The following is a 25,699-nucleotide window of genomic DNA, read 5'->3' on the forward strand; positions in this document are numbered from 1 at the left end:
AATCGAGTTCATAATGTAAACATTATTTGTCACAGCGCTGTACGCCCTCCTCGCCTTTATGTGAATGTGTGTGTGTCTGTCATGTTAGAGAAGCTTATACTTGATCCAAACTAGTGTGAAATCACAAACATTTCTTATTAAACTAATCGTCTTAAAAGGAGAGTGTTTTTCTTTATCATTGTTGTATCAGAACTAGAATCAAGTCTGTTTCTAAGTATGGAAATGGAGTTTGAAATGTCAGTATGGAAACAACACAAACAATATCCACTGTCCACAGCATTCAGCATAAGACCCGCTCGCTTTTGTCACTTTAAACCTGGATCAGTTCTGTATTCAATTCAATGTGAAATGTGGTCATATTATCTCTCATTTATCAACAAGAAATATGGTTAATTTACAACCAGTTTTACAACCAGGTGTGACAAGAATGAGTTTCCATCATTGAAAGTTTGTTAGTTTTACATTCACATGGAAATTGAGGTGTGGTGGGGCAAGAATTCCAAAGTGAATGGGCCTGTGCAATGCAAAATACATTTTCATCTGCATTTCAAGGCAAATGCAGGCACTCCATTAAAGTCGCTTAAAAAGTCCAAATGATCCTGAAATCTTGGGCTGAAACTAGGTCCAGTTCAAACATCAATTAAATTAATAGGTTTTTCTTTAATTTATAAGCAACAACTATTATTGGCCCTGCCCTCCATCGGAAATGTCAACAAATGTAGACAGAACTTTAACAACTAAGTCACATATAGTCATCTACACTAAAATAGTAGCCTACTCATCAAGTATCAACAATGAAAAAATAAAACATGATCTTTGCTGAATAGTTCAAACTCTGTATGAAGTATCAGGCATGTTCTAAATCAGGTCAGGCTCTATCAGTACCAAGTCTTTTCTGCAATAAAAGATGAATACAGACTGTTAACAGATCATTCATGTTTTAAAGCCATTCTTCATGTTAAATATGCTTTTCAAACATGGCCATCTCATTAGCACTAGTGAGTCACGCACGTTTAACTAGTTGCTTGTTTTTTACTCATTTTTATGGGGCTGATGTTGCTCATTTTGGGCTTTTTTCACTTATCTCATAAAATCTGGCAACCTCGACTGACCCCAGAATAAACAAAGGTCTTCACATTCAGATTGTCAACCACAGTGGGGGGTTTAGTTTGAATGAACCCCTCAGCTTCACGTACTACTTCATCTAAAGCTCATCTGTTTATGTGACAGCATAAGGTTAAAAGCAGGAATATAAGAGTTTTAACTGAATTATCACATACACTGGACAAATGGCTATTGTTTAGAGCTTAATAAATTCCTGAAAGATCTCGTTCCGTGCGCCACAGATTCACATGTTTTTAATTAAATATGTAATTTAAACAAATATTCGAGGCCATAAAATCATCATGTTTGAAGCTTTTTTGTTATCAAATTACTCGAGTGATCGCTGCAGCTCTACCTGCATGTATTTCAGAACAAGTTTGTACAGATCTAAACAAGTTTGCAGTTTTTATGCAGAATTAGACAGGATAATTAGTTATGGGAATATATAGGAAATTATGGCACTTGTGTGCTAATTGCGTCAATTAAAACTGCAATTTCGATTTGATTGTTATTAATCTTGCAGCCCACACTGTTACCTTCTACCTGACCTGTAGAACAAAGGATGATCAACTATTTCATGCGATAGTATAAATAAAGTAAGCAGAAAAATAGCTTTTGATCACTTTTGATGTTCACACATGCATTATACATTTTACATTGGTTTGATTAGGGATGAGGAGATTAACTTTGTGATGTGCACAAACAAAACATTTCTTACATCACAATTGCTCTTCATCACTTAACACACAAAACCTCAGTAACATATTTGAACTGTGTTGGAAATGCCCTCCAGTCGAACCCCGGCAACCAGAGGCTGTGTGAATGTCGTCTTGACTGTGTAGATGAGGGATGAGTCAGAGGCTTGATAAAAAGACAAAATACCAGCTTTATAATCTGTGAAGACACCAAGTTTATCGATTCCAGATCCAGGAATCTCGATGCCATCTACCTCTCCATCGTGCCAAAACCAACAGCATTTCTTGCGAGGCAAAATCTCCAGTGCCCAAGACTTGTTGTTCCTTCCAAAGGAACAGTCTTCGGAGGACCCATTTCTTCTCATGTTTTTGTAAGCAACTGCAACTGTAGTGGCTTTCTCAGAATTTATGACCACTTTCCAGTAAGAGAAATTATGCAGACTCTCTTTGCTCACAACTTGAGGGACATCGGTGAATCTTAATGGGTGTTTGCCATGGCTCTGTGAATATGGCATGTGTTTAGCATGGAGCTTATCCTGTGACAATAACAATCTGTCATTGACGCTCCGTTGATCCCATGTTATTTTACACTCAAAATCTTCTAATTCCTCCCAGCTTGCAGGCTGCTTCAAGATTGATTGAAAAGGTTGTGGAGCAAAAGACGCGAGTTTCAACATACCATTTTGAGACAGGAGCGCCGGCTTCCTGTCCGGTGTGTTTTGTTCTGATCCAGCAGCATCACCGCTTTTAGGGGGGGAGTGTCTACAGAGCCGCGGCGCGCGGCCGAAATTGCTAGGCTATTTCGTGCTGCAGCTCCTGAAACTGCTGGGCTATTTGACCGCGGCGGGTTAGGATTAAGGTTAAGGCTAGCAATGACGCTAAATAGCGGTGGCACGTATCCTGAAATTGCTGGGTTATTTGACCGCGCCGGGTCAGGGTTAGGGTCAGATTTAAGGTTAGGGCTAGCCGTGAGGCTATATAGCGGTGCCGCGGCTTCTGAAACTGCTGGGCTATTTGACTGCGCCGTGGCTCTGTAGCCACGGCCGGAAGGAGGATTATATTTTGTTTTTTCTACCTCAGTCCGTGGAAGTATTTTGTCACTCAGTTCTGATAGAAGAAGTGTAACCATGTACGGATAAGGAAAGCTCTCGCTGGTGTAGACCGACTCTGAAATCTCACTGACTTTAGGAATGGATGCAAACTTGTTTAAAAACTGGACGTGGTCTTCAGTGTGTGAGAGCGAGTCCAGTTCAGTGAGTTTCCTCTTCAGCTCAGTGATCTCCTGTTGCAGTTTGTCCTGAAGCTCGTTTGCTCTTTCCATGTCAGCTTCCTGTTTAGATCTGATCTGCATCTTCAACTCAGTTATTCTTTTTTCAACGAGACCAATCAAGTCTTTGAGGACATTGTTGCTGTTATCCATAGCACTATCAGCACAATTTTGTATATACCTAACCTTCAATTGAAGGCTCAGCACATTTTCCTCTTTCTTCTCAATTTTCTGGAGGATTTTCTTGTTGAAATCCTCTAACTCTTTCTGCTTTTCCTTCCTCTCTGCTGCAGCCGTCACTGTGTCGTGGTCTTTGTGTTCATCCACAGAGCAGAGGTAACAGATACACTGCTGGTCAGTGCGACAGAACATCTTCATTACCTCAGCGTGTCGAGAGCAGATGTTGTCATGGAGATTCTCAGTGGGCTCCATCAGTTTGTGCTTCTTTAACGCAGCGACGTCATAATGAGGCTGAAGATGCTCTTTACAGTAAGAGACCAGACACTGAAGACAGGATTTTACAGCTTTCACTTTGTTCCCAGAGCAAAAATCACAGGAAACATCTCCATGAGCAGCAGAGCAGTGTGACACTGGAGCAGCTGGAGGGCCACTCTTCTTAAGTCCCTCCATTAAAACAGCCAACATGGTGTTTTTCACTAGGACAGGTCTCTGGGTGAAGTTCTGTCTGCACTGAGGGCAGCTGTAGCTCTGCTTACTGACCTCTCCATTCCAGTGAGTGTCAATGCAGCTCATGCAGTAACTGTGTCCACACGGAATAGTGGCTGGATCCTTCAGTAAGTCCAGACAGATGGAACAGCAGAATGCTTCTTGGTCTAACCCCAGTCCTTTTGCAGCCATTTTGTTCAGTATTTATTCCAAAGAGCGGAGTGTTGAGCTCTCGTCTTCCCTGGTGTTGTGTTGTTTGTGCCGCTTGCCTCGGGTCTATGTGCCGCTTCCCCCTGCGCCAACCAATCACAGACGAGTAACACCGAGGTAACACCAGGAAGTGTTTACATTTGAATCCGTCCAATCCGGTCCAATCATGGATCTATTATAATATCTGGATAGGGTATGGCTAGCCGCAGCATGTCGTTACAACCCCCAGTGGCCACTCCATTGGTACTGCAGCCAAAGAAATCCGCGGCCCAGAAAGGTTTTTTTCCGTAGAGCGCAATGTAACGAAAAACTGCTCGTGTTCGGCTGAAAAAGCACTTAGAGCTTTCACAAATGTTGGATATAGCGAAAATTCTTACTTATTTATGGGTCAACGACTTTTTCTAATTTTAAGATTGTTCAGTTGTCTTTAAAACGCATTCTAAGCTGTTAGCTTCGGCTACGCTCTAGCGCGCCGCTCTAGCCCAGCTCGTGACCGTCTAGACCAATCAGAGCGCGTGTAGGTGAAGCGAACGGGCCGAGATGCCTTGAAATAGCCCAAATGCCACGACTGAGCTACAGGCGTAAAAATATGGATCTATGAGTTTAATAACTGATCAAATCATGGAACTAATGACCACCACGGATCTGAGGGCCCCTGAGCCTGAGGGCCCCTGAGGGCCGTGGATCTACTACTCAGAAGCGATGTCTTGAAATTGTTTTGCCTGAAAAACTGAAAGAACGTGAGAAATGCTGTGGAAAGAAAGCGAGAAATTGGAGCGTTTTGCCAGGTATAAACTTATGATGTTACGTTTCGTGTCCATCAGTGTTTTATCTGTATTACACAAGCAGCATAAATACTGACTTAATCATGACTTTAGCATAAATACTGACTTCATCATGACTTAAGCATGTTTTGTGATAGATAAACATGTTAATACATTTGACATGTTGTAGAATGATTGGCATTTGGCAGATAAAAAAATCCGTAATTTAAGAAATCAATTTTAGATCATACGTTCCATGTACTTAAGAATCAGAATTATTTCCATTGTCAGAGAAAAAGTTTACAAACTAGACTAGATTTTTTATGGTTTTATGTTTTATTTGCGATAAACCACAAAACACTGAATAATAACACTACAATATTGAGCCATGACAATAAATAGATTTTGGTCAATACATATACAAAATGTACAGTTTTGCACTATGTATATAATATAATCAAACTGACGTGTAAAAAATAAATTGCATTAATGAGCAAATGTTCTGATGTAAAAGTGAAGAAGCAGCACAACAGTATCAGACCATGAGCTGGAATTAAGGTGAAGCTCATATTTTAATAGATCCATGAGTGAAAACGGCTTGATTTTATAATGACGCAGTGACAGTTGCTCTCTGCTCGCCTCGTGTTCGGGTCAACTTTTTTCCGGTTCAAAATCCTTCAGTTTTCTTAGGTTGAATGGACAATTTTTTTGGCCCAAATCTGAGTCTTATTTCCTCGTGGCGTGGACTGTCGATTAGTCCTGCCACGTATCAATCATAAAACGCACCTACCGCTCACCTGCAGCCGCGTGCATTGATCTATCATAATATAGTTCCCTCAGTGTACGGGACAAAATGAAGACGGAGAAAGACTGTTCGAGCTGACGCAGAAGAAGACGGAAATCTACGGGAGACGAGAGATGTGATGCGCTCCGTCGCACTAATAAACAAACGCACGTGTGTGTTGTATCAGTCCGCACGGGGGAGTGCGCATGCGCACTTCCGCCTGCGTTCTCAAATCGCCGAAAAATTGTCCATTGCACCTTTAATGTTTCGCTTTATCTCACACTGGGCTCTGCGCTGCTCTTGTAACTCTCTGATTGGTCAGCGCAATCACGTGGTACTGGAACTTGGGCCGCACTTTGCTGGAGAGCTAAAGGCTAACTCATGGATCTATTATAATATCTGGATAGGGTACGCCCCCTCTGCCTCTGGCTCCAAATTGAGTAGTGGCCACTTCGCAGAATGCAGCCTTTTGGTCGGACCATTTCAGGAGTTCGGCCTCTAAAATTACCAAACATGCTAAATTGTTTTTAGTCTAAAAATAAAATAGAAGGAATTTCACTCTTCAACTGTTTCTAAAATACTTAAAAAATACATTTTTAACCTCCCGGTGAACGGTGTACGCGCACCGAGCGCGCACGTAACCCTCATGAACGAGCCTCAAAAGTACATGTGACGGAAACTAAACACAAGCAGAAGAATGTGACCAGACGAGACCACGATACTCGTAAGTTGTGTTTGTATGTCATTCCTCACGTTTCACACATCGTTCCATATGAAGTGTAAAACAACGATTACACAGTTAACACGAGTTAACACAAGTTAACACGAGTTAACACGAGCTAACGTAAGCTAAAGTTTAGCTACACAAAGATGCAACAACACGTCGTGATGGCTCGTGCTTCTGCAAATAAATAACTAATTATTTCTCTTACTAAATGTTCTAAGAGACAAGAGGTTATGCATAGATCAAGGAAAACTAGAGAAAGAAGGGAAATAAAGTGATGTTTGTATTATGTGCTATAAAAAACAACCAATAATTCAAATATAACCTGCTATAATGGGTCATATCTTACATATATAAATTTAAAGGTGTTTAAAAGTGACAGTGCTGTACTTACAGGGGCTGAGACCACATTTGAGGTTTTATTACATATTTCATAATGAAGTGTGCTGTGTTTAAACAAAGCACACGCTTGTTTTCTATAGGAATGTCATGGATTTACTTCCATGGAATATGTAGATTTAGCAAACATGTCAGTTATGTTCTAACTTCTAAGGTTTAAACTTATGCATAAATAAATGACTTTTGGTTCTAGCTTTAAAAATTAATGTGAAAAGAGGAACTTTTGTGTTACAGAGCGAAATGTAAATCTGTCAATAACATATTCCAGCTTTTCTCTGTTAAATGTGCAGAATATATCAATGTTCTAATGAGTATCTTTCTCATCTTCAGAGTGCTGACCAGTGAGTTTAGTCTGTCTGTGCTGTCCAGAGCTCTACAGGTCACTACAGGTCACTGCAGGTCACTACAGGTCACTGCAGACCTGATCACTGCAGACACAGAGTCATCTCAAGTAAACTCCTGACGACTCCAAAGCAAAAGGTATTTTAATAATAACTTGTGCCTCGACTAAAAGTAAACAGTGTAGAATCAGTACTTTGAATTTATAAAATGTCTGTTTTGTTATGACCAAAAAAACTAAATGATAATTGTTCTTCAAAAGAGACACTCCTGTGTCACATGTGTCTGTGAAGCAGCTTCATGACAAACATATGAAGTGTATGTCATATGACTTTTATAAATGTAATACATATGAAGTGTATGTTATATGACTTTTATAAATCTAAACATATGAAGTGTATGTTATATGACTTGTATAATCTAAAGCTGTGACATGTTCTGTTTGTCTCAGTCATACGATGGAGCTGAACGGTGCAATTACTGAAGTACAGAAGACTGCGTAGCCATGGAAACAAAGTCTTGTTAAATACTGAGATATTCAGTATTTAACACAATAATGTCACATTCATGTGCATATAACTGATGTAAAAAGAGTGTTTATTTTACCATTATTATTAGTATTATTTTGTCTTACGCTGTTTTTATTTTATCTTTATCTTTATTTTTCCCCTCCATTCCTTATTAAGAAATGAGAGGTTCTGTCTAGAGGAGTTTTTGTTTATAAGAGTTCTTCTATTATGATCGATCTATTAAGAGTGTTTTTTTAAACTTCCTATAAGTTTTCTGTCCTTTTCCTCTGTATCTACTGTGTTGCAACAACGACATTTCCTCATGTGTGGACAATAAAAGAATATCTTATTTTATTCAGTTTGTTCTATTTGACTTATACAGGTTGTTTTATCATTGTTAATATTTTTATGTTGCACTGAATCACCAAAGCAAGTTCCACTGTTTGTGAATTCTTTTCTTTGACAATGGCAATACATTTTCTGATTCTATTAATGACGATAATAATAATGAACAGTACACAGACTCAAACTCCTTAATAAGGGACTCCCACATTGTAGCTTTAAAACTCATTGTAGCTTTAAAACTCAACTAAAACTGGCTAAAATCAATTTATCATTTAAGATATTCCTTTATTGTCCCACATGGGGAAAAATATAATCAGATTCGCATTTATTGAACAAGTTCATTCATGTTCATTATTCGTATTAAATACATTAATAAACAAATGTGTTTTGTATTTATTAAAGATTGACATGACACAAAAACGATACAAAAGGAAACTGAATATAATTAAATACTGCTTAATTCAATTATGTAACAGAATCGATGATTATATTTTATATTTCTTCTCATCTGATTAAAAAAAATGCATATTGGCCAAATTATATTATGTAAATAAATAACTGAAAAGTTAATAACAAAATAAATACCCAAACCAAAAACTACAGAAAATGATGAGGACGTTATTCCACCTCTAAATGTAATTCATTGTCATTAAACCAGACTTTTTATCTTAACACTTCTTTATAATTCTCTTAAATATCAGAGCTTTACAACATGATACATGTATATTTATAGATGGATATAACAATTCATCATTATACGTTACGTAAACAGACTATTTCAAGCCGAATCATTCCAAAAGTCCGTGTTGACTCTTCTCGCGACGTGCGCGCTCCCGACGCCAAAGCCTCACGGCGATGACGTCACAAAAGTGGGAGGAGATATACCACTGTTCAGGAAGTAATGCGGAACTAAAAAACTTTTTTGGAACCATGCGCCAATGAGCAGCTCCATAGGTTTCAATGGCGGCCATCTTGGCTTCCGGGGGCTTGGGCTAACTGGCGACATGCGACACTGAGCAGCTCCCATAGACTTGAATGGGCGGCCATCTTGGCTGCTGGGGGCTTGGGTCCAATCTGCAGCAGTTTTAAAGACTATTTATTTGTTTTTAAACGACTTTTATTTCAATTATCAAAATGGCAATATAGCTTCTTTATATGAAAGAAATTCCAAGCAGCATCATAACTGTTAGGGTTAAAAAAAGAAAAGATTGATGGCTCTCGCCACCTGCGCGACTACCTTCCCGCTAGTGATGCGTACCGCTACGACGGACCGGATCCGGACTTGTAAAAACGTTTCGGTTCAGGTCCAAAAAAACCGAAACCCCGGTGATTCGGTTCTGGATTCATTAAAAATCTACCACTCACATTCTATATCCTTTACGTTCTAGAATCTAAACCATCCTAAACCTTCCATAGATCGCGAAATTCGCGCTAGAAAAGACGTAAACACTGACATCGCTGTCAATGGCCCGGAGCCATCAGCGACGCACGCGTCTTCCCCGCGGCAGAAGTTGAAGCCGGCGCAATGAGTTTAAAGACGTGAGAGACCGAACCTTTCGGGAAGATCGCTGGCTTAATTGAATCGTTTTAAGCCGCCGCGTGCGTGGCCGCTTGTGCCGCTCCGTGAGTTAGTTTAACGCTTGTTAAAGGAGCGGGTTGTGCTTTGGTTTGGGTGTAAATATTGCAAGTTGTCACTTTATTTCTTGAACAGAGTTGGTTACTGTTGGCCGTAACCATGGTGATGGAAGAGGAACATCAAAAACCACCTCGTCTCCTGAGCCCGCTCTTAGCTCCGCCCAGAGACCGCGCACGCGCACTAGAGACTAGGGTCGCTACAATATGAATAAAATAACTATTATGTTGTGGTGTAGCATTTATTTAGGTGGGTTAATGTGCAATATACATATTTATACATCTAAGTAAATACTAAGTCAAAGTAATATTGTTTAATTGCTAGATTCCTTAATTGGAGCTTATATTTTGTAATAGTATTTGTATTCTACAGTTGTTAAATATGGTCTTGTGTTTAATGCTGTTAATATGATGTATTGCGTGTAGTGTAAAATATTTTCATATTATATTTTTGATACTGCTAAGTTGATTGATTTATAGTGGTTCGAGTTGACTTTAATGCTAGTTTTTGAAGGTTTTTACATGACTTTGATGCCAATGGATCTGCAAAATTAAAGAGTGGAAATGTATCTAAAGGCATTAAACTTCAGGTGTGGGGAACAGCCCAGTCAAACCAGTAACACATTTACAAACATAGTATCAGCTGAAACAGCTGCCCCAATACCAATACTCAACATGCTCTTGTTCCTCTAGTAAAACACATGAATGTGTGTTAGCTTGTAGCTTGTGATTTGTAAGTTGTAACTTCTGTTAATAAACAGTGAATAAACCAGACAAGTTGAGTTTATTTCAGTCTGCCTTGTGTTTGATAGTCATCCTTGTTCATGTGTCTTCAACTTAATTGAGCCAAGTAGCTTGTGTTACGCTGTTATAACATTATGCAAAAATGGCATGAGTTCAGCCGGACTCATTAAGTCCAGACCTGAACATAAACCTCTGGATTCGAATCCGGACTTGAACCTGAACGTGGGTTTAGGTATGCATCCCTACTTCCCGCGCGACCCTGTTTTGATCGCGATTGCCACTGTATTCTCTTATTCTTTATTCTTTATTCTTTATTCTTTATTCTTTATTCTTTATTCTTTATTCTTTATTCTTTATTCTGATGCTAACACTGATGCTAACGCTAATGCTAAGACCACGGCACGAGAGGAAATGTTCCATCAAAATAAAAGAGGAAGAGGAAGTGAAGGCATTCATTGCGCCCCTGCTGACCAAATGTGAAAATATACAATATCTGCGATGCACTTTTTTTCATGGCGTCTCGAGGAGAATATAACCCATGAGTTTCAAACAAATCAGACAATGTTGAGTTTTTCACACAATGAGTAGGGGGCGCTATAGAGTAAATTTGTTACATGGTATTAATTATTTCCAATCGGACCATAAAAACGCATTAGTGAGTGAAATATGAGCTCCGTAGATCAATTCCAATAGGCGTAATTTGTCCTCGAAAAAACAGGAAATTAAGCCTTTTTTGAGGGCGTGTTACGCAGGAAGTAAGGAATATCAACAATTTTTTGAATATTTATTCAATTTCCATGTCTTTTGTCTGAGCTCGATCTTTGATTCAACATGGCTCATAGAGCGATGCTGCCAGGTGCGTTTTACTCCTCAAAGGTCAAAGGTCAAAGGTAGCTCTATCACTGTCCCAAGTCTCATGTGCCAAGGCCAAAGATTAAGAGTTTCATGTTTTTTTATTTTTTGAACTAGTCGGCACTGTTGCGACGGGCGTTCTCACAACCTCCATTTTATTGGAGTTCGGGCGGAGCCGATCGCGTCTATGTCCCCATGTGGGACATTCATCAATGTTCAGGGGGTCAAACATGCCCGAGTTGTGGCAAAATGACCATGAAATAATAATAGAAGATTGGCTCGAGCCAATTAACTATAATAAATACAAGAAGACATTAATACATATACTATTCCAGCTTTTCAGTAGGTCTCAAGGCAACACTTACAACACTTGTGAATATAAAATTTACTAAAGAGTATCAAATGTTTGCACAGATATTCAGTATTTATCCATACAAAATATTACAAATTTAATCCTATTATAGTTTGATTTAGGTATATTATTACAGTTTATAATTCAACTATATAAATCATCCAAAAATCGCTTGACATTGAAACAAATTTCTTTAAGTTTCAATCTAAATTAGCATAAACCATCTTCAAAATTGTATATTCTCTTTAAAAGAATCTTTACATGGGTGTATATTATTAATTGTTTTAAAATGTACTTCTTTATTCTTTGGTAAAAAGGGCTATGATAAATATCTAGACTTAATGTTTTCATTCGGGACCTTTGATCACTTCATACTTAGTATTTCTCTTTTGACTGGAAGGGGAAAACATTCATTATTTAATGATGACCTTAAATTTAAGTTATTACATTCAGTAACAAGGAATCTGTAGTTTCTAATAAATCATTCAGAAAATGCAAAAATGATTGGACATCCACATTCATACATTTGTTTTGGGATATTTTAAGTACAGAAGCTGAAAGGCACAAAAGGGTTTTAGAGCAGCAGGTTTTATGTGAGGATTTTGAAGCTTAAAATCGTCCCATTATTTCTAAATATTAATTCTGACAAAACTTTCTGACAAAATGTGATTATACAAGTATTAAGATCTCTTTATTGTTTACTGTCAGACATGTCAGTTAAGAAAAGGTAAAGGAATAATAAGGTAAAGGAATAGGATATTTCAGCTCCACAGTGTGTGATTTTAGCTGCAGGGCATGACTCAAACTCAACTTGTGTGTCATCTATGTGAACATAAATAAAATCACTGTCCGAACACCATTATCATCAAAATGTGATAAACATTAGAACATACATTTGTGCTGGATTTATCTTAATTTTGACTTGGCTAGATTCAAATGACAAATTACTGTTTGACCTCTGCTATGCTCAAACTATTTGTGTGAAACTCGACTAAAGTGCTGCCCCCACACGACAATAAGAGTGTCACAGAATCTTGTTAACATGCAAAGTGCTCATTAAAGGGCTCGTCAACACAACTGTCATTAGAAGCCAGCATCATTAATTCAGTATTTGTGTGTGTCTACAAGAGATGTACACAACTGAAGTGGTCATAATGTGTGTGTCTTTTTCATTTCATTTGTTTTATTTATCCGTGCAAATTCAAAAGTGCATTTTAGCAAAAGAAAATAATATAATAACATGCCCGCCCCCTTTTTACAAACCAAAAGATAAGATTTGTCACATAAAGTCACTGCTCAGCCAAGGTTCACCTGAAGCCATGCAATACATTACACGTTAAATCAATCATGCATTATCATTCATTGTCTTCGATGATGATGATGATTATTATTATTATTATCATTAATATCATATTATTATTCACTATCATTACATCATTCTTTATACATATATGATGATTCAGCCCCTAAGCTTTGTTTCCACAGTGACTTTTATTAGTATATCATCTTCCTGTTTTACCATCATACAATCAAACACAACACAAATATATGCTATAACTGTATTATGATAACAATCTGAATTCCAAAAAGTTACTGATATTGAAACTAATTTCAAATATGGAAAGACATGATATATAACACATCTTATGTACTATAAATAAGTAATGCGCCATAACGTATTTCTACCAATTTTACTGTCATCCTTTCTTAAAAGTAATGCTCAAACTGCAGTATTTTATTATTTTGTTTTGAATATGATGTCATCATGAAAGTAACACTTCAGAACAGAAATAAAACAGATCAGTTCATGTGGGATAAGCTCTTTGCTTCTCTCTGATTCACTGTTGCTCAAATAAATACAGACTCAGTATCACCACAAATCCCATCAGACACTGCAACAGTCTCAGAGGAAATGGCAGAGAGAGCACTTCACCTCGACCAAGAGACGTTCAACTGTTCCATCTGTCTGGACTTACTGAAGGATCCAGCCACTATTCCGTGTGGACACAGTTACTGCATGAGCTGCATTAACACTCACTGGAATGGAGAGGTCAGTAAGCAGAGCTACAGCTGCCCTCAGTGCAGACAGAACTTCACCCAGAGACCTGTCCTAGTGAAAAACACCATGTTGGCTCTTTTAATGGAGGGACTTAAGAAGAGTGGCCCTCCAGCTGCTCCAGTGTCACACTGCTCTGCTGCTCATGGAGATGTTTCCTGTGTGAAAGCTGTAAAATCCTGTCTTCAGTGTCTGGTCTCTTACTGTAAAGAGCATCTTCAGCCTCATTATGACGTCGCTGCGTTAAAGAAGCACAAACTGATGGAGCCCACTGAGAATCTCCATGACAACATCTGCTCTCGACACGCTGAGGTAATGAAGATGTTCTGTCGCACTGACCAGCAGTGTATCTGTTACCTCTGCTCTGTGGATGAACACAAAGACCACGACACTGTGTTGGCTGTGACCAGAAGACATGAAATGCAAAGAGATCTGGAAGAGAGTCTCCAGAAAACCTGTCAAAGGATTCAGGAAAAACAGAACCAGGTGGATTTACTGCAGAGCCAGGCAGATAACGTTATCCGCTGTGGTAATACAGCTGTGGGGGAGACAGACCACGCTTTTACACAGATCTCTCTTCTGATGGAGAGAATCAGGGCAGAAGCAAAGAAACACATTCGATCTCAACAAGAAGCAGAAGAGCACAGAGTCAAAGAGCTGCAGGACAAAGTGCAACAGGAGATCATCGAGCTGAAGACCAAGTACAAGGAGCTGGAGAAGCTCTCACACACTGAGGACCACAGTGGCTTTATTCTCTCGTTTCCATCTTTGTCTAAAGTCAGTGAAGCTTCTGACCTTTCTGACAGTGAGACAAGACCATTGTTGTTCTTAGATGTGGTTCAAACTGCAGTAGCTGAACTTAGGGAGAAACTGCTGGACACTTCTGCTCTCAGTCATGATGGACAGAGTGTAAATCCAGCTCGATGTCGGAGATACAAGAGCTCTGAGCAGGAGTTCACTGAGTACAGAGACAGGCTGAATGAATATTTGACCTTCACCTACATACTTTAGAGTAAACACATGCTTCATTTCCCCAGGACAAGTGGTTTCATGTAAAGGGAAGTGTATGACAAAAGCTTTACAATTGGACGTTCTTATTCTTGGTAGAGCTCAGATTGATGGGAGGAATACACTTCTGCAACTAAATTATTTAAATTGGCATTGCATCAAAACTGGCTGTATCAAAACCATTTTCATGTTTGATAATCCAGTTTGTATGATGTCATTTGTTGTTGAAATGTCCAAACAGCAGCCGACAGTAAAGATGTGGACTGTTCTGATCTTTTGTTTAGCAGTTTATACTTGTTTACATTAGGACTGACCTGACCGGTGCATTTCCTCTGTCTGATGATAATAAACACAACTTTATCCTCTTAGAGTCATTATTGAGCTTTCATGTAGTTTATAACATAATGCAGCTGTGAATAATGTGGGCCAACTTAAACATGAAGGTGGTAAGTGAGTCCTCTATTTTAACCACAGCAGAAGAAGCAGAAGAAGCAGAAGAAGCAGCAGAAGCAGAAGAAGCAGAAGAAGCAGAAGAAGCAGAAGAAGCAGAAGAAACAGAAGAAACAGAAGAAGCAGAAGAAGCAGCAGAAGCAGAAGAAACAGAAGAAGCAGAAGAAACAGAAGAAGCAGAAGAAGCAGAAGAAGCAGAAGAAGCAGAAGAAACAGAAGAAGCAGAAGAAACAGAAGAAACAGAAGAAACAGAAGAAGCAGAAGAAGCAGAAGAAGCAGCAGAAGCAGAAGAAGCAGAAGAAGCAGAAGAAACAGAAGAAGCAGAAGAAGCAGAAGAAGCAGCAGAAGCAGAAGAAGCAGAAGAAGCAGAAGAAGCAGAAGAAGCAGAAGAAGCAGAAGAAGCAGAAGAAGCAGAAGAAACAGAAGAAGCAGAAGAAGCAGAAGAAGCAGCAGAAGCAGAAGAAGCAGAAGAAGCAGAAGAAGCAGAAGAAGCAGAAGAAGCAGCAGAAGCAGAAGAAGCAGAAGAAGCAGAAGAAGCAGAAGAAACAGAAGAAACAGAAGAAACAGAAGAAGCAGAAGAAGCAGAAGAAGCAGAAGAAGCAGAAGAAGCAGAAGAAGCAGAAGAAACAGAAGAAGCAGAAGAAGCAGAAGAAGCAGCAGAAGCAGAAGAAGCAGAAGAAGCAGAAGAAGCAGAAGAAGCAGAAGAAGCAGCAGAAGCAGAAGAAGCAGAAGAAGCAGAAGAAGCAGAAGAAACAGAAGAAGCAGAAGAAACAGAAGAAACAGAAGAAACAGAAGAAGCAGAAGAAGCAGAAGAAACAGAAGAAACAGAAGAAACAGAAGAAGCAGAAGAAACAGAAGAAACAGAAGAAGCAGAAGAAGCAGAAGAAGCAGAAGAAGCAGAAGAAACAGAAGAAACAGAAGAAGCAGAAGAAGCGGTCAGCCTCCTGTGGTGTGAGCCGACCACAAGATGGCGCTCTCAGCTCAGATAAAGCTGAGCACAAACACAGGACTTGAGGGAGCAGAGCTGAGTGTGTAGTGTGTAGTGTAATGTGTAGTGTGTAGTGTAGTATAGTGTAGTGTATTGTGTAATGTAGTGTAATGTGTAGTGTTTAGTGTGTAGTCTGCAGTGTAGTGAAGTGTATTGTGTAATGTAGAGTAGTGTGGTGTAGTGTGCAGTGTTGTGTGTAGTGTAATATGTAGTGTGTATTGTAGTGTAATGTGTAGTGTGTAACGTGTAGTTTGTGGTGTGTTGTGTAGTGTTGTGTATAGTGTAATGTGTAGTGCAGTGTAGTGTAGTGTGTAGTGTGTAGTGTAGTGTAGTGTGTGGTGTAGAGTAGAGTGTAGTGTGTAGTGTGTAGTGTGTAGTGTAGTGTAGAGTGTAGTGTGTAGTGCAGTGTAGTGTAGTGTGTAGAGTGTAGAGTGTAGAGTGTAGTGTAGTGTGTGGTGTAGAGTAGAGTGTAGTGTGTAGTGTGTAGTGTAGTGTAGAGTGTAGTGTGTAGTGTGTAGAGTGTAGTGTGTAGTGTGTAGTGTAGAGTAGAGTGTAGTGTGTAGTGTGTAGTGTGTAGAGTGTAGTGTGTAGTGTGTAGTGTAGAGTAGAGTGTAGTGTGTAGTGTGTAGTGTGTAGTGTGTAGTGTGTAGTGTGTAGAGTGTAGTGTGTAGTGTGTAGTGTGTAGTGTAGAGTGTAGTGTGTAGTGTGTAGAGTGTAGTGTGTAGTGTGTAGAGTGTAGTGTGTAGTGTGTAGTGTGTAGAGTGTAGTGTGTAGTGTGTAGTGTAGTGTAGAGTGTAGTGTGTAGTGTAGTGTGTAGTGTGTAGAGTGTAGTGTGTAGTGTGTAGTGTAGAGTAGAGTGTAGTGTGTAGTGTGTAGTGTGTAGTGTGTAGTGTGTAGAGTGTAGTGTGTAGTGTGTAGTGTGTAGTGTAGAGTGTAGTGTGTAGTGTGTAGTGTGTAGAGTGTAGTGTGTAGTGTGTAGTGTAGTGTAGAGTGTAGTGTGTAGTGTAGTGTGTAGTGTGTAGTGTAGTGTAGTGTAGTGTGTAGTGTGTAGAGTGTAGTGTAGTGTAGAGTGTAGTGTGTAGTGTAGTGTGTAGTGTGTAGTGTAGTGTAGTGTAGTGTGTAGTGGTCCACACAGACGTGTCTGGGCAGGGTCAGGTATGTGTATGTGTGACACTCCTTGAGCTGCAGTTTCTTTTGCCTCCAGACATGCTTTTTGTGTCAATCGCAATTGTGTAACGTCAGATGTAAGTGTGTAACGTCAGATGTAAGTGTGTAACGTCAGATGTAAGTGTGTAACGTCAGATGTAAGTGTGTAACGTCAGATGTAAGTGTGTAACGTCAGATGTAAGTGTGTAACGTGTGTAACGTCAGATGTAAGTGTGTAACGTCAGATGTAAGTGTGTAACGTCAGATGTAAGTGTGTAACGTCAGATGTAAGTGTGTAACGTGTGTAACGTCAGATGTAAGTGTGTAACGTCAGATGTAAGTGTGTAACGTCAGATGTAAGTGTGTAACGTCAGATGTAAGTGTGTAACGTCAGATGTAAGTGTGTAACGTGTGTAACGTCAGATGTAAGTGTGTAACGTCAGATGTAAGTGTGTAACGTCAGATGTAAGTGTGTAACGTGTGTAACGTCAGATGTAAGTGTGTAACGTGTGTAACGTCAGATGTAAGTGTGTAACGTGTGTAACGTCAGATGTAAGTGTGTAACGTGTGTAACGTCAGATGTAAGTGTGTAACGTCAGATGTAAGTGTGTAACGTCAGATGTAAGTGTGTAACGTGTGTAACGTCAGATGTAAGTGTGTAACGTGTGTAACGTCAGATGTAAGTGTGTAACGTCAGATGTAAGTGTGTAACGTCAGATGTAAGTGTGTAACGTGTGTAACGTCAGATGTAAGTGTGTAACGTCAGATGTAAGTGTGTAACGTGTGTAACGTCAGATGTAAGTGTGTAACGTGTGTAACGTCAGATGTAAGTGTGTAACGTCAGATGTAAGTGTGTAACGTCAGATGTAAGTGTGTAACGTCAGATGTAAGTTTGTAACGTGTGTAACGTCAGATGTAAGTGTGTAACGTCAGATGTAAGTGTGTAACGTCAGATGTAAGTGTGTAACGTGTGTAACGTCAGATGTAAGTGTGTAACGTCAGATGTAAGATGTAAGTGTGTAACGTCAGATGTAAGTGTGTAACGTCAGATGTAAGTGTGTAACTCTGAACCTACATATTAACCTCGTATGTGGGGTACACGTATATGTTTGACATTTTACTTATATTATACTAATAATTCAGCATGTTTTTTTCTTGATAAATGACAAAACACAAGACGTGTCTTTTGTGAAACGTAGTCATCTTCAGCACCGGCTAAAGGGTGTTATAAATACAATATCATACAATAAAAAGCATTATTTTCAGACTTTGTCCTTGAGAAGGAAAACATTTCCATTCTGAGAATGTAAAAAGTTTTTTTAATTTTACAAAAACATCAGATATATTTAAATTAATATACATTAGTGGCAAAAGGACATTAGATCTAAGTATAATTTAGTAGACTGTTGGACTCTAGCGTTGTTGAATTTTTAACATTTATTTTAATGTACTTTTGTGTGTAAACTACATTCCTGCATGTTTAAAACGTCAAATCTAAAGTTACAAATACAAAAATACAAACAAATATTTCCCACAAGCCAAAAACACCCCAAACACCAGTGAAAACATGATTAAAAAACATTTCTGACTCCGCTGTCAAATCTGGTCAAATACATGGTTAAAACTCGAGCCTTCAGCGTCAGTCCGTTTCTGTGGACACGCTCCGCTTCAGACATAGTCACGTCCGGCCTGTCCCGAGGAGGAGGAGGCTGGGTAGCGGGGCCCCTTTCCAGCGCTGCCCTCACCGGAGCAGTTACAGCAGAGAAAGGCCCCTCCGATGATGCTGAGGAGGGCCGCGCCCCAGCCCACGTACAGCGCGCTCCCAAACTCGTACCTGTCCCGGGACAACAAGTTTCACTCCGTCATTCGCAGAAAATAAAAGCTGATCTCATCCTTCCAAAGAACCAGGTGTATTCCTGGAATCTCAGAGTCTTTAAACGTGCTCTAACTTTTCCTGATGTTGAGACTGGCATTAAACATACACTGTAAAACCTTTGACATAACTGGACAGAGTAAGGTTTAGATATTCAAATACATTTTCAAATTCTGAGGCTTGAACTCATGTGTCACGCTGCACTTGACTCACTGTCTTAAACTGAAACTGTTTAGTTGTTGTAACTAACTGTAAGCGGATTTAAACGTTTTAATTGTTCATTTCTACCTTAAAAATATAAGTTAACAAACCTTGGAACAATGAGTCCAAAAATGTGTTTATCTTATCATAATAAATGATCATAAGGGACAACAGTAAGTTCTTCACAAAAATAAGTGATTAACATGATGTACAATTTAGGTCAGTAAGTGAGTAAGTGTGGCACGTTCTGGAGATGTTTCTATTGTACATTCAAATTTTGAAACAGTTATTTTAAACCAAATTAAAGTTTCTAGTTAGAAAATATTTACAAATAAAGTGTGTTATTGACGAAAATCTGAACTATTTTTATTCCTTTTTGACATTTTGATTTAATAAAGCCGTTGTCTTTGATATAAATGCTCTTTTTGAATGTGTTTTAGAGTCTGTAAAGTCGGTTATTTGATTAATTGTTGCGGCCTTATAATCAATAATCACTAATCACACAATTCTCATTTCATTCAACAATGGTGGAAAGTAAATAAATACAAAAGTGAAAGTGAGTATCCCTACTTTAATTAAACAGATTAACAGTGAATATTTTTTACTTTATACTAAATCTTAAAGCAGGTATTTGTATCTTCTACATTTTTGAACTGGACTGAAAAGTAAAAACTACTGTTCATATGGTTTGAGGTGTTATTTTTTGCACATTTACGATTACATTCTGCCTAAAGGTTTTGCGTTTAAGACCCAACAAAAATATTCACCAAAAACTTACTAGAAAATTAAAAAAATCGGTTGGAATTGCTCCTGTTGATGAAAGAACAGTCCAATTCTTTGTCACTCAATTAAAAACTTTCTTCAAAATCCTATATTTAAACATATACTTCAAAAATGTTTATGTGCTCCTTTTACGGCATAATTCTGTCTCTATATCTGTACTTTTACTACAACACGGATTACTTCTTCCACCACAAACTGAGACCCAGCACCAGAGCAGCACGGTCATTATAACATTCCCCTAAAGAAGCAGAACGTCTGGAGCGTACTTAGCGTTAGTGGGAGTGAAGGGGTTGTAGAAGTCCTGTGCCACGCGGTGCCCGTACCACGACGTGCCCACCAGAGTCATGAGCCCTGAGGAGAGACGGAGCAGAGGAGACGTTTGTGCGTGGTCATCAGAGGAGACGTTTGTGCGTGAGCTGAGCGTGGTCATCAGGAGACGTTTGAGCTGAGCGTGGTCATCAGAGGAGACGTTTGTGTGTGAGCTAAGCGTGGTCATCAGGAGACGTTTGAGCTGAGCGTGGTCATCAGGAGACGTTTGAGCTGAGCGTGGTCATCAGAGGAGACGTTTGTGTGTGAGCTAAGCGTGGTCATCAGGAGACGTTTGAGCTAAGCGTGGTCATCAGAGGAGACGTTTGTGCGTGAGCTGAGCGTGGTCATCAGGAGACGTTTGAGCTGAGCGTGGTCATCAGAGGAGACGTTTGTGTGTGAGCTAAGCGTGGTCATCAGGAGACGTTTGAGCTGAGCGTGGTCATCAGGAGACGTTTGAGCTGAGCGTGGTCATCAGAGGAGACGTTTGTGTGTGAGCTAAGCGTGGTCATCAGGAGACGTTTGAGCTAAGCGTGGTCATCAGAGGAGACGTTTGTGCGTGAGCTGAGCGTGGTCATCAGGAGACGTTTGAGCTGAGCGTGGTCATCAGAGGAGACGTTTGTGTGTGAGCTAAGCGTGGTCATCAGGAGACGTTTGAGCTGAGCGTGGTCATCAGGAGACGTTTGAGCTGAGCGTGGTCATCAGAGGAGACGTTTGTGTGTGAGCTAAGCGTGGTAATCAGGAGACGTTTGAGCTGAGCGTGGTCATCAGAGGAGACGTTTGTGCGTGAGCTGAGCGTGGTCATCAGGAGATGTTTGAGCTGAGCGTGGTCATCAGAGGAGACGTTTGTGTGTGAGCTAAGCGTGGTCATCAGGAGACGTTTGAGCTGAGCGTGGTCATCAGAGGAGACGTTTGTGCGTGAGCTGAGCGTGGTCATCAGGAAATGTTTGAGCTGAGCGTGGTCATCAGAGGAGACGTTTGTGTGTGAGCTAAGCGTGGTCATCAGGAGACGTTTGAGCTGAGCGTGGTCATCAGGAGACGTTTGAGCTGAGCGTGGTCATCAGAGGAGACGTTTGTGTGTGAGCTAAGCGTGGTCATCAGGAGACGTTTGAGCTGAGCGTGGTCATCAGAGGAGACGTTTGTGTGTGAGCTGAGCGTGGTCATCAGGAGACGCTTGAGCTGAGTGTTGTCATCAGAGGAGACGTTTGTGCGTGAGCTAAGCGTGGTCATCAGAGGAGACGTTTGTGCGTGAGCTAAGCGTGGTCATCAGAGGAGACGTTTGAGCTGAGCGTGGTCATCAGAGGAGACGTTTGTGTGTGAGCTGAGCGTGGTCATCAGGAGACGTTTGAGCTGAGTGTGGTCATCAGAGGAGACGTTTGTGCGTGAGCTAAGCGTGGTCATCAGAGGAGACGTTTGTGCGTGAGCTAAGCGTGGTCATCAGAGGAGACGTTTGTGCGTGAGCTGTTTCAGATGTTTAGTAATGAACTATAACAGTTTGTCCATTGTAAACGGCACTATTGATTTAAAATGGTTTAGCAGAGACAGGTCCATTGACTTCCTCTTTTTACCTGCAGAACTCTTCAAGCAGTTGATTTTCATTGGCTGTGGGCATTTTTGACCTCTTCACTAAGGTTTGATTATGAGTACAGGGATGTGGGCGGGGATAGGGGGCAGGTGAAAAAAGACAAAAACAATCTCAGGTGCAGGACAATACAGGATTACTCAAACATGCAGGAATCAATCCAAATAGAACTTTAATGAGAGTAAATGAATGATTGTGGCATATTATGGTTAAACACTCTATAAACACTTTTATATGTCCACTTTCATATAAATATAGTGTACAATAATACATTTGAATGTATTACAAATCATGTCAATAGGAAAAAATCTAACTGTTTAAAAGAAACAAAAAACTATTCTTTCAGTTAAGTTTTTAATCATGTCATGTTTTCAAGTAAGGCATTTTATGTTTAAACGTGTAATTTATGTGTATTTGGGACATTTACATCTGAAAAAGGGACAGGTTTAAATGTCTTGCTTCATTTTGTAAACATATTAAATATAAAAATAAAAAACTGGGGAGATTTTGGATTTCTTATTTAGTTTTGAAGTAGACTTTACTAAATGTTTCCAGCTTCATTCACTATTTAAACTGAAGTCATCAAACTTTTTTCACTATTATAATTTTAGGTCTAAACATAAAATTGCTAAAAAACAAAACAGCAACTATTTTATCATTAAAAAAAGTTGGGAGGCTCAGACAAACTCACTAAAATCACATTTCTTGGTCTCTTCTCATACATCTGACTGAGGCCCCTAAACGTACGTCCTGTTGTGTGAAGTACTGACCCGCTAAGATGAAAAGCACTCCTCCGCTCAGAGCCACCTTGTCCTCCAGCTGTGGAGAGTCTGCCAAACACGTGGTGCACCTCATCCCCACCACGGCAACCAGCATGGCAAAGACCGAGAAGAGCACTGAGGCCAGCATCAGCCCTCGGGTGCCCAGGACGATGCCTGCACAGCACAGACAGAGGCGAGCACCGTCATTGCGTGTTCAGTGTACCACAACAATCTGAAGCTTTATCTGAGAAAATCTGACTTGTTTTTAGTCTTGGTTTAGTCTAAATCATCCGTTTGAGTTGAGATTTAGTCAATTCTTTTTAGTTTTATTCGATGAAAATGTCAATCTAATCGACTAAATCTGCAATAGTTTTAGTAGAACAGAAAATATATATTAACTATTTTATCTATAAAATGAATGGCTTTTATTGACAGGACAGTGCAGCGTGAAATGGGGATGAGACTGGGGAACCCAAATTGAGCTCTTTGTTTCCACTCTGGTTTGAGGCTCTGAGATTGTTCTTTTCATTCCTTATTTTTTGTTTTTTATTGTTCCACAAAATGTCAGTACTTATTGTCAACAAAAATATCTACTTTGATTCATAGTTTTAGTTGACAACAAATGTGTGTTTGCTTTTTGGTCATTATAATTATGTTTTGTTTAGTTTTGATTTAGTTTTAGTCTGCAAAAATATGACACTGACGAAAACTATGAAAAAATGAATTAGTCGACAAAATGAAGATGTTTGCTTTAGTCTTTCAATGGAAATATCACATTATTTTTGTCGACTAAATCCATTATAGTTTTAATCGACCAGTTACTTTATGACTATGTACAGACACATAAGTACTTTAGTTGAAGAAAAGTCATGGTTTTAGTCTTTGTGATTACTTTTTATTTAGTTTTAGTAAAAAAAAAAAAGAAAATTATAACAAAAATATTTTAGTCGACAAAATTAACTAAAAAAGCCACATAGTGTTCAAAATCTACCTCTATAATCGTTTTTGAAGCTTTTCCCTCGTCATCATTTTACTCTGAGTTGTAGTTTGATGCATCCACGCTCGGGACATGTCTTATCCTTGTACTTTTCCCTTGAACAATTCTTTGAAAGCTTCAGACTCTGAGTCACACACAAATGTTCAGAAATGTTGCTTTAGCCCTTCATCAAAAACACCAAAAAGAAGAATATCTACTGTTTGTTGCAGTGAAATGTGAAGCTTGCAGCAGAGTATCAGTTTTGAACAGGAAGTCAATTATTGGGGCTTTTTGTGCCTTTGTACTCATGAACTGTTCTATTAGCTCTTGCATTCATGTTTGTTCCCAGTTTTGACAGCTTTAAAGATATAATGGGCCTTTACACTTTCTACAAAGATAGAGAGCTGCTGGTATTTGACCGACATGTCTCCACAGGCTCACCTTCCCGCCCAGTCTGAATGACCACTGACGAGTGTGGAAAATATGCCTCACACACACGCGTTTATTCTTTCATTATATAGTCATAACATCACACATTTGGTATAGCATGGTATAGCAAAATAGTATAGTCGTTCCAGCTAAATACAAATAATCACGCCTTTTCCCAGAATAATAAAAGGAATTGTGAACAAATTGTAAAGAAGAAACTCATGTACAAGGGAAAAAAACTACATTTTTAATGTAGTTTCCTGGCTCTGGATGATCCTACGTTCACAAATGGTGCAATGCTTTACATTAATTGTTTTAATGTTTAATTGTGACTGTTTTAATTTGACAAAACACTCCCTTTAGATTGAAAAGAATGGATATGTAGATATAGAAAATTATGAGGAACAATATCGGCACCATTTTATGATAACTACATCTTAATTAGATGTGATAAAGCATGAACAAAGACTTAAATTATAATGAACAAATAGTTTATTAAGAATGAAATGTTTAGGATTAGGAATGAGGGGTTTACTGAAGTCGTTGCTTAACCTTAAACTATTTGTCCATTATCAATTAGGTGTTTGTTCATGCTTTATACGTGTTACCACCAGATAAAGAACAAAAATATATCATGTATATATTTACCTGGCAGCTGCAGCAGTGAATCATAGACTTTGCACTGGATCTGGCCTGTGCTCTGGGAGACGCAGGACTTCCACAGCCCCTCGTACAGAGCCTGAGCGGTGATGATGTTGTCCCCGGCGTAGGAGGAGGCTTTCCACTCCACCATCACCGTGGACGCGATGGCCCCAATGAGCCCCAGAAAGGCCAGGGTGAACCCCAGCAGCTGGATGCCGACGTTGGCCATGTTCACTCCAGGAGACGCGCGGAGAGGGCTGAGGGGAGCGTGGTGCTGCGAGGAGGGAGTGTGAGGTGGGAATGGGGCGGTGGAGGTGCTCGGTGCAGGCAGTGGTTACCTGTGCATGACCTGGAGCTAAGGATAGTCCTGCATTCCACATGATGAGCAGGAGAAGCAGGGGCAGTGGGACATCTAGTGGTGGACATGTAAAAGTGCAAGCATGAAGCGGCTTTTGTGCTTGGTTTAGGTTTAATATTTGTGACTGGACTGTGTGATTAACCACAAATGTGCAGGAATATGACACCGGAAAATTCAAAAAAATCAAATGAATACAGAATATTTGAGAACTTATACAGGTCTTAAACTATGTGTCTTCATTTATGAGGAGAAAGGACTGATCTAATGAGCTCAGACATGTAAGAAGAGGGAAGTATTGACAATTGTATTTATTTTTGTCTGATGATATTATGTAATCTGAGAAAAGTGCTCAAATATGGATTGGTATTTACGTTTTTAATTTATTTTTAATTTCATTTTACAGAGTGGATTAGTATACATAATATATATATGAGAAATATTTTAATCAAACATGCATTACTCAGAGTCTTATTCTTTTTTTCAAATAATCACAACTAAGTAACTAACTAACAATGAGGAAATTCTGTTATAACTTGTTAAAAGGCAAATTGGCATAATATGTCTCCCTCATGTTTAAAGTATTAAACAAAAGGTGTGTAAAATTAGACATTTAAGTGCAGAAGTATCACTTTATATTCCCCCGCAAGATTGTTTCATTTTAATTACATAGTTTTCTGTTTATATTTAAAATCATTTGTATTTTAGACTACACACTGGATATTCTGATTGCACATATCTCCAAAACAACAGGTAC

At 39.3% G+C, this 25,699-nt stretch overlaps 3 protein-coding genes across 3 annotated transcripts; 1 reads left to right on the forward strand and 2 right to left on the reverse strand.

The window, feature by feature from the left end:
* Positions 1–878: 878 nt before the first annotated feature.
* On the reverse strand, positions 879–3,924 carry LOC140355853 (tripartite motif-containing protein 16-like). The gene is made up of 3 exons (XM_072440494.1): positions 2,875–3,924; positions 1,987–2,335; positions 879–895 (listed from the first exon to the last, which is right to left on the reverse strand). The coding sequence occupies exons 1-3, from the start codon at positions 3,922–3,924 to the stop codon at positions 879–881; spliced, it is 1,416 nt and encodes a 471-aa protein (XP_072296595.1).
* A 9,374-nt stretch (positions 3,925–13,298) lies between these two features.
* LOC140355854 (E3 ubiquitin/ISG15 ligase TRIM25-like) lies at positions 13,299–14,453 on the forward strand. Its single transcript, XM_072440495.1, has one exon. The coding sequence runs from the start codon at positions 13,299–13,301 to the stop codon at positions 14,451–14,453; it is 1,155 nt and encodes a 384-aa protein (XP_072296596.1).
* A 3,885-nt stretch (positions 14,454–18,338) lies between these two features.
* On the reverse strand, positions 18,339–24,868 carry cldn1 (claudin 1). The gene is made up of 4 exons (XM_072441788.1): positions 24,594–24,868; positions 22,550–22,714; positions 20,158–20,242; positions 18,339–18,868 (listed from the first exon to the last, which is right to left on the reverse strand). The coding sequence occupies exons 1-4, from the start codon at positions 24,814–24,816 to the stop codon at positions 18,703–18,705; spliced, it is 639 nt and encodes a 212-aa protein (XP_072297889.1). The 5' UTR covers positions 24,817–24,868; the 3' UTR covers positions 18,339–18,702.
* Between the last annotated feature and the right edge of the window lie 831 nt (positions 24,869–25,699).

Source organism: Eucyclogobius newberryi, unplaced genomic scaffold (genome assembly GCF_026437365.1).
Source record: "Eucyclogobius newberryi isolate DKJ021-1_F unplaced genomic scaffold, fEucNew1.0.hap1 SCAF_12, whole genome shotgun sequence".
NCBI classification, from domain to species: domain Eukaryota; kingdom Metazoa; phylum Chordata; class Actinopteri; order Gobiiformes; family Gobiidae; genus Eucyclogobius; species Eucyclogobius newberryi.

Coding starts and splice junctions, on each gene's coding strand:
- LOC140355853 (XM_072440494.1), bottom strand. CDS start 3,924: ATGGCTGCAAAAGGACTGGGGTTAGACCAAGAAGCATTCTGCTGTTCC. Junction 2,336..2,874: donor AAATACTTCCACGGACTGAG/GTAGAAAAAACA, acceptor TTATTGTCACAG/GATAAGCTCCATGCTAAACA.
- LOC140355854 (XM_072440495.1), top strand. CDS start 13,299: ATGGCAGAGAGAGCACTTCACCTCGACCAAGAGACGTTCAACTGTTCC.
- cldn1 (XM_072441788.1), bottom strand. CDS start 24,816: ATGGCCAACGTCGGCATCCAGCTGCTGGGGTTCACCCTGGCCTTTCTG. Junction 20,243..22,549: donor AGTGCTTTTCATCTTAGCGG/GTCAGTACTTCA, acceptor GTCTCTCCTCAG/GGCTCATGACTCTGGTGGGC. Junction 18,869..20,157: donor TTCACTCCCACTAACGCTAA/GTACGCTCCAGA, acceptor GTCCCGGGACAG/GTACGAGTTTGGGAGCGCGC.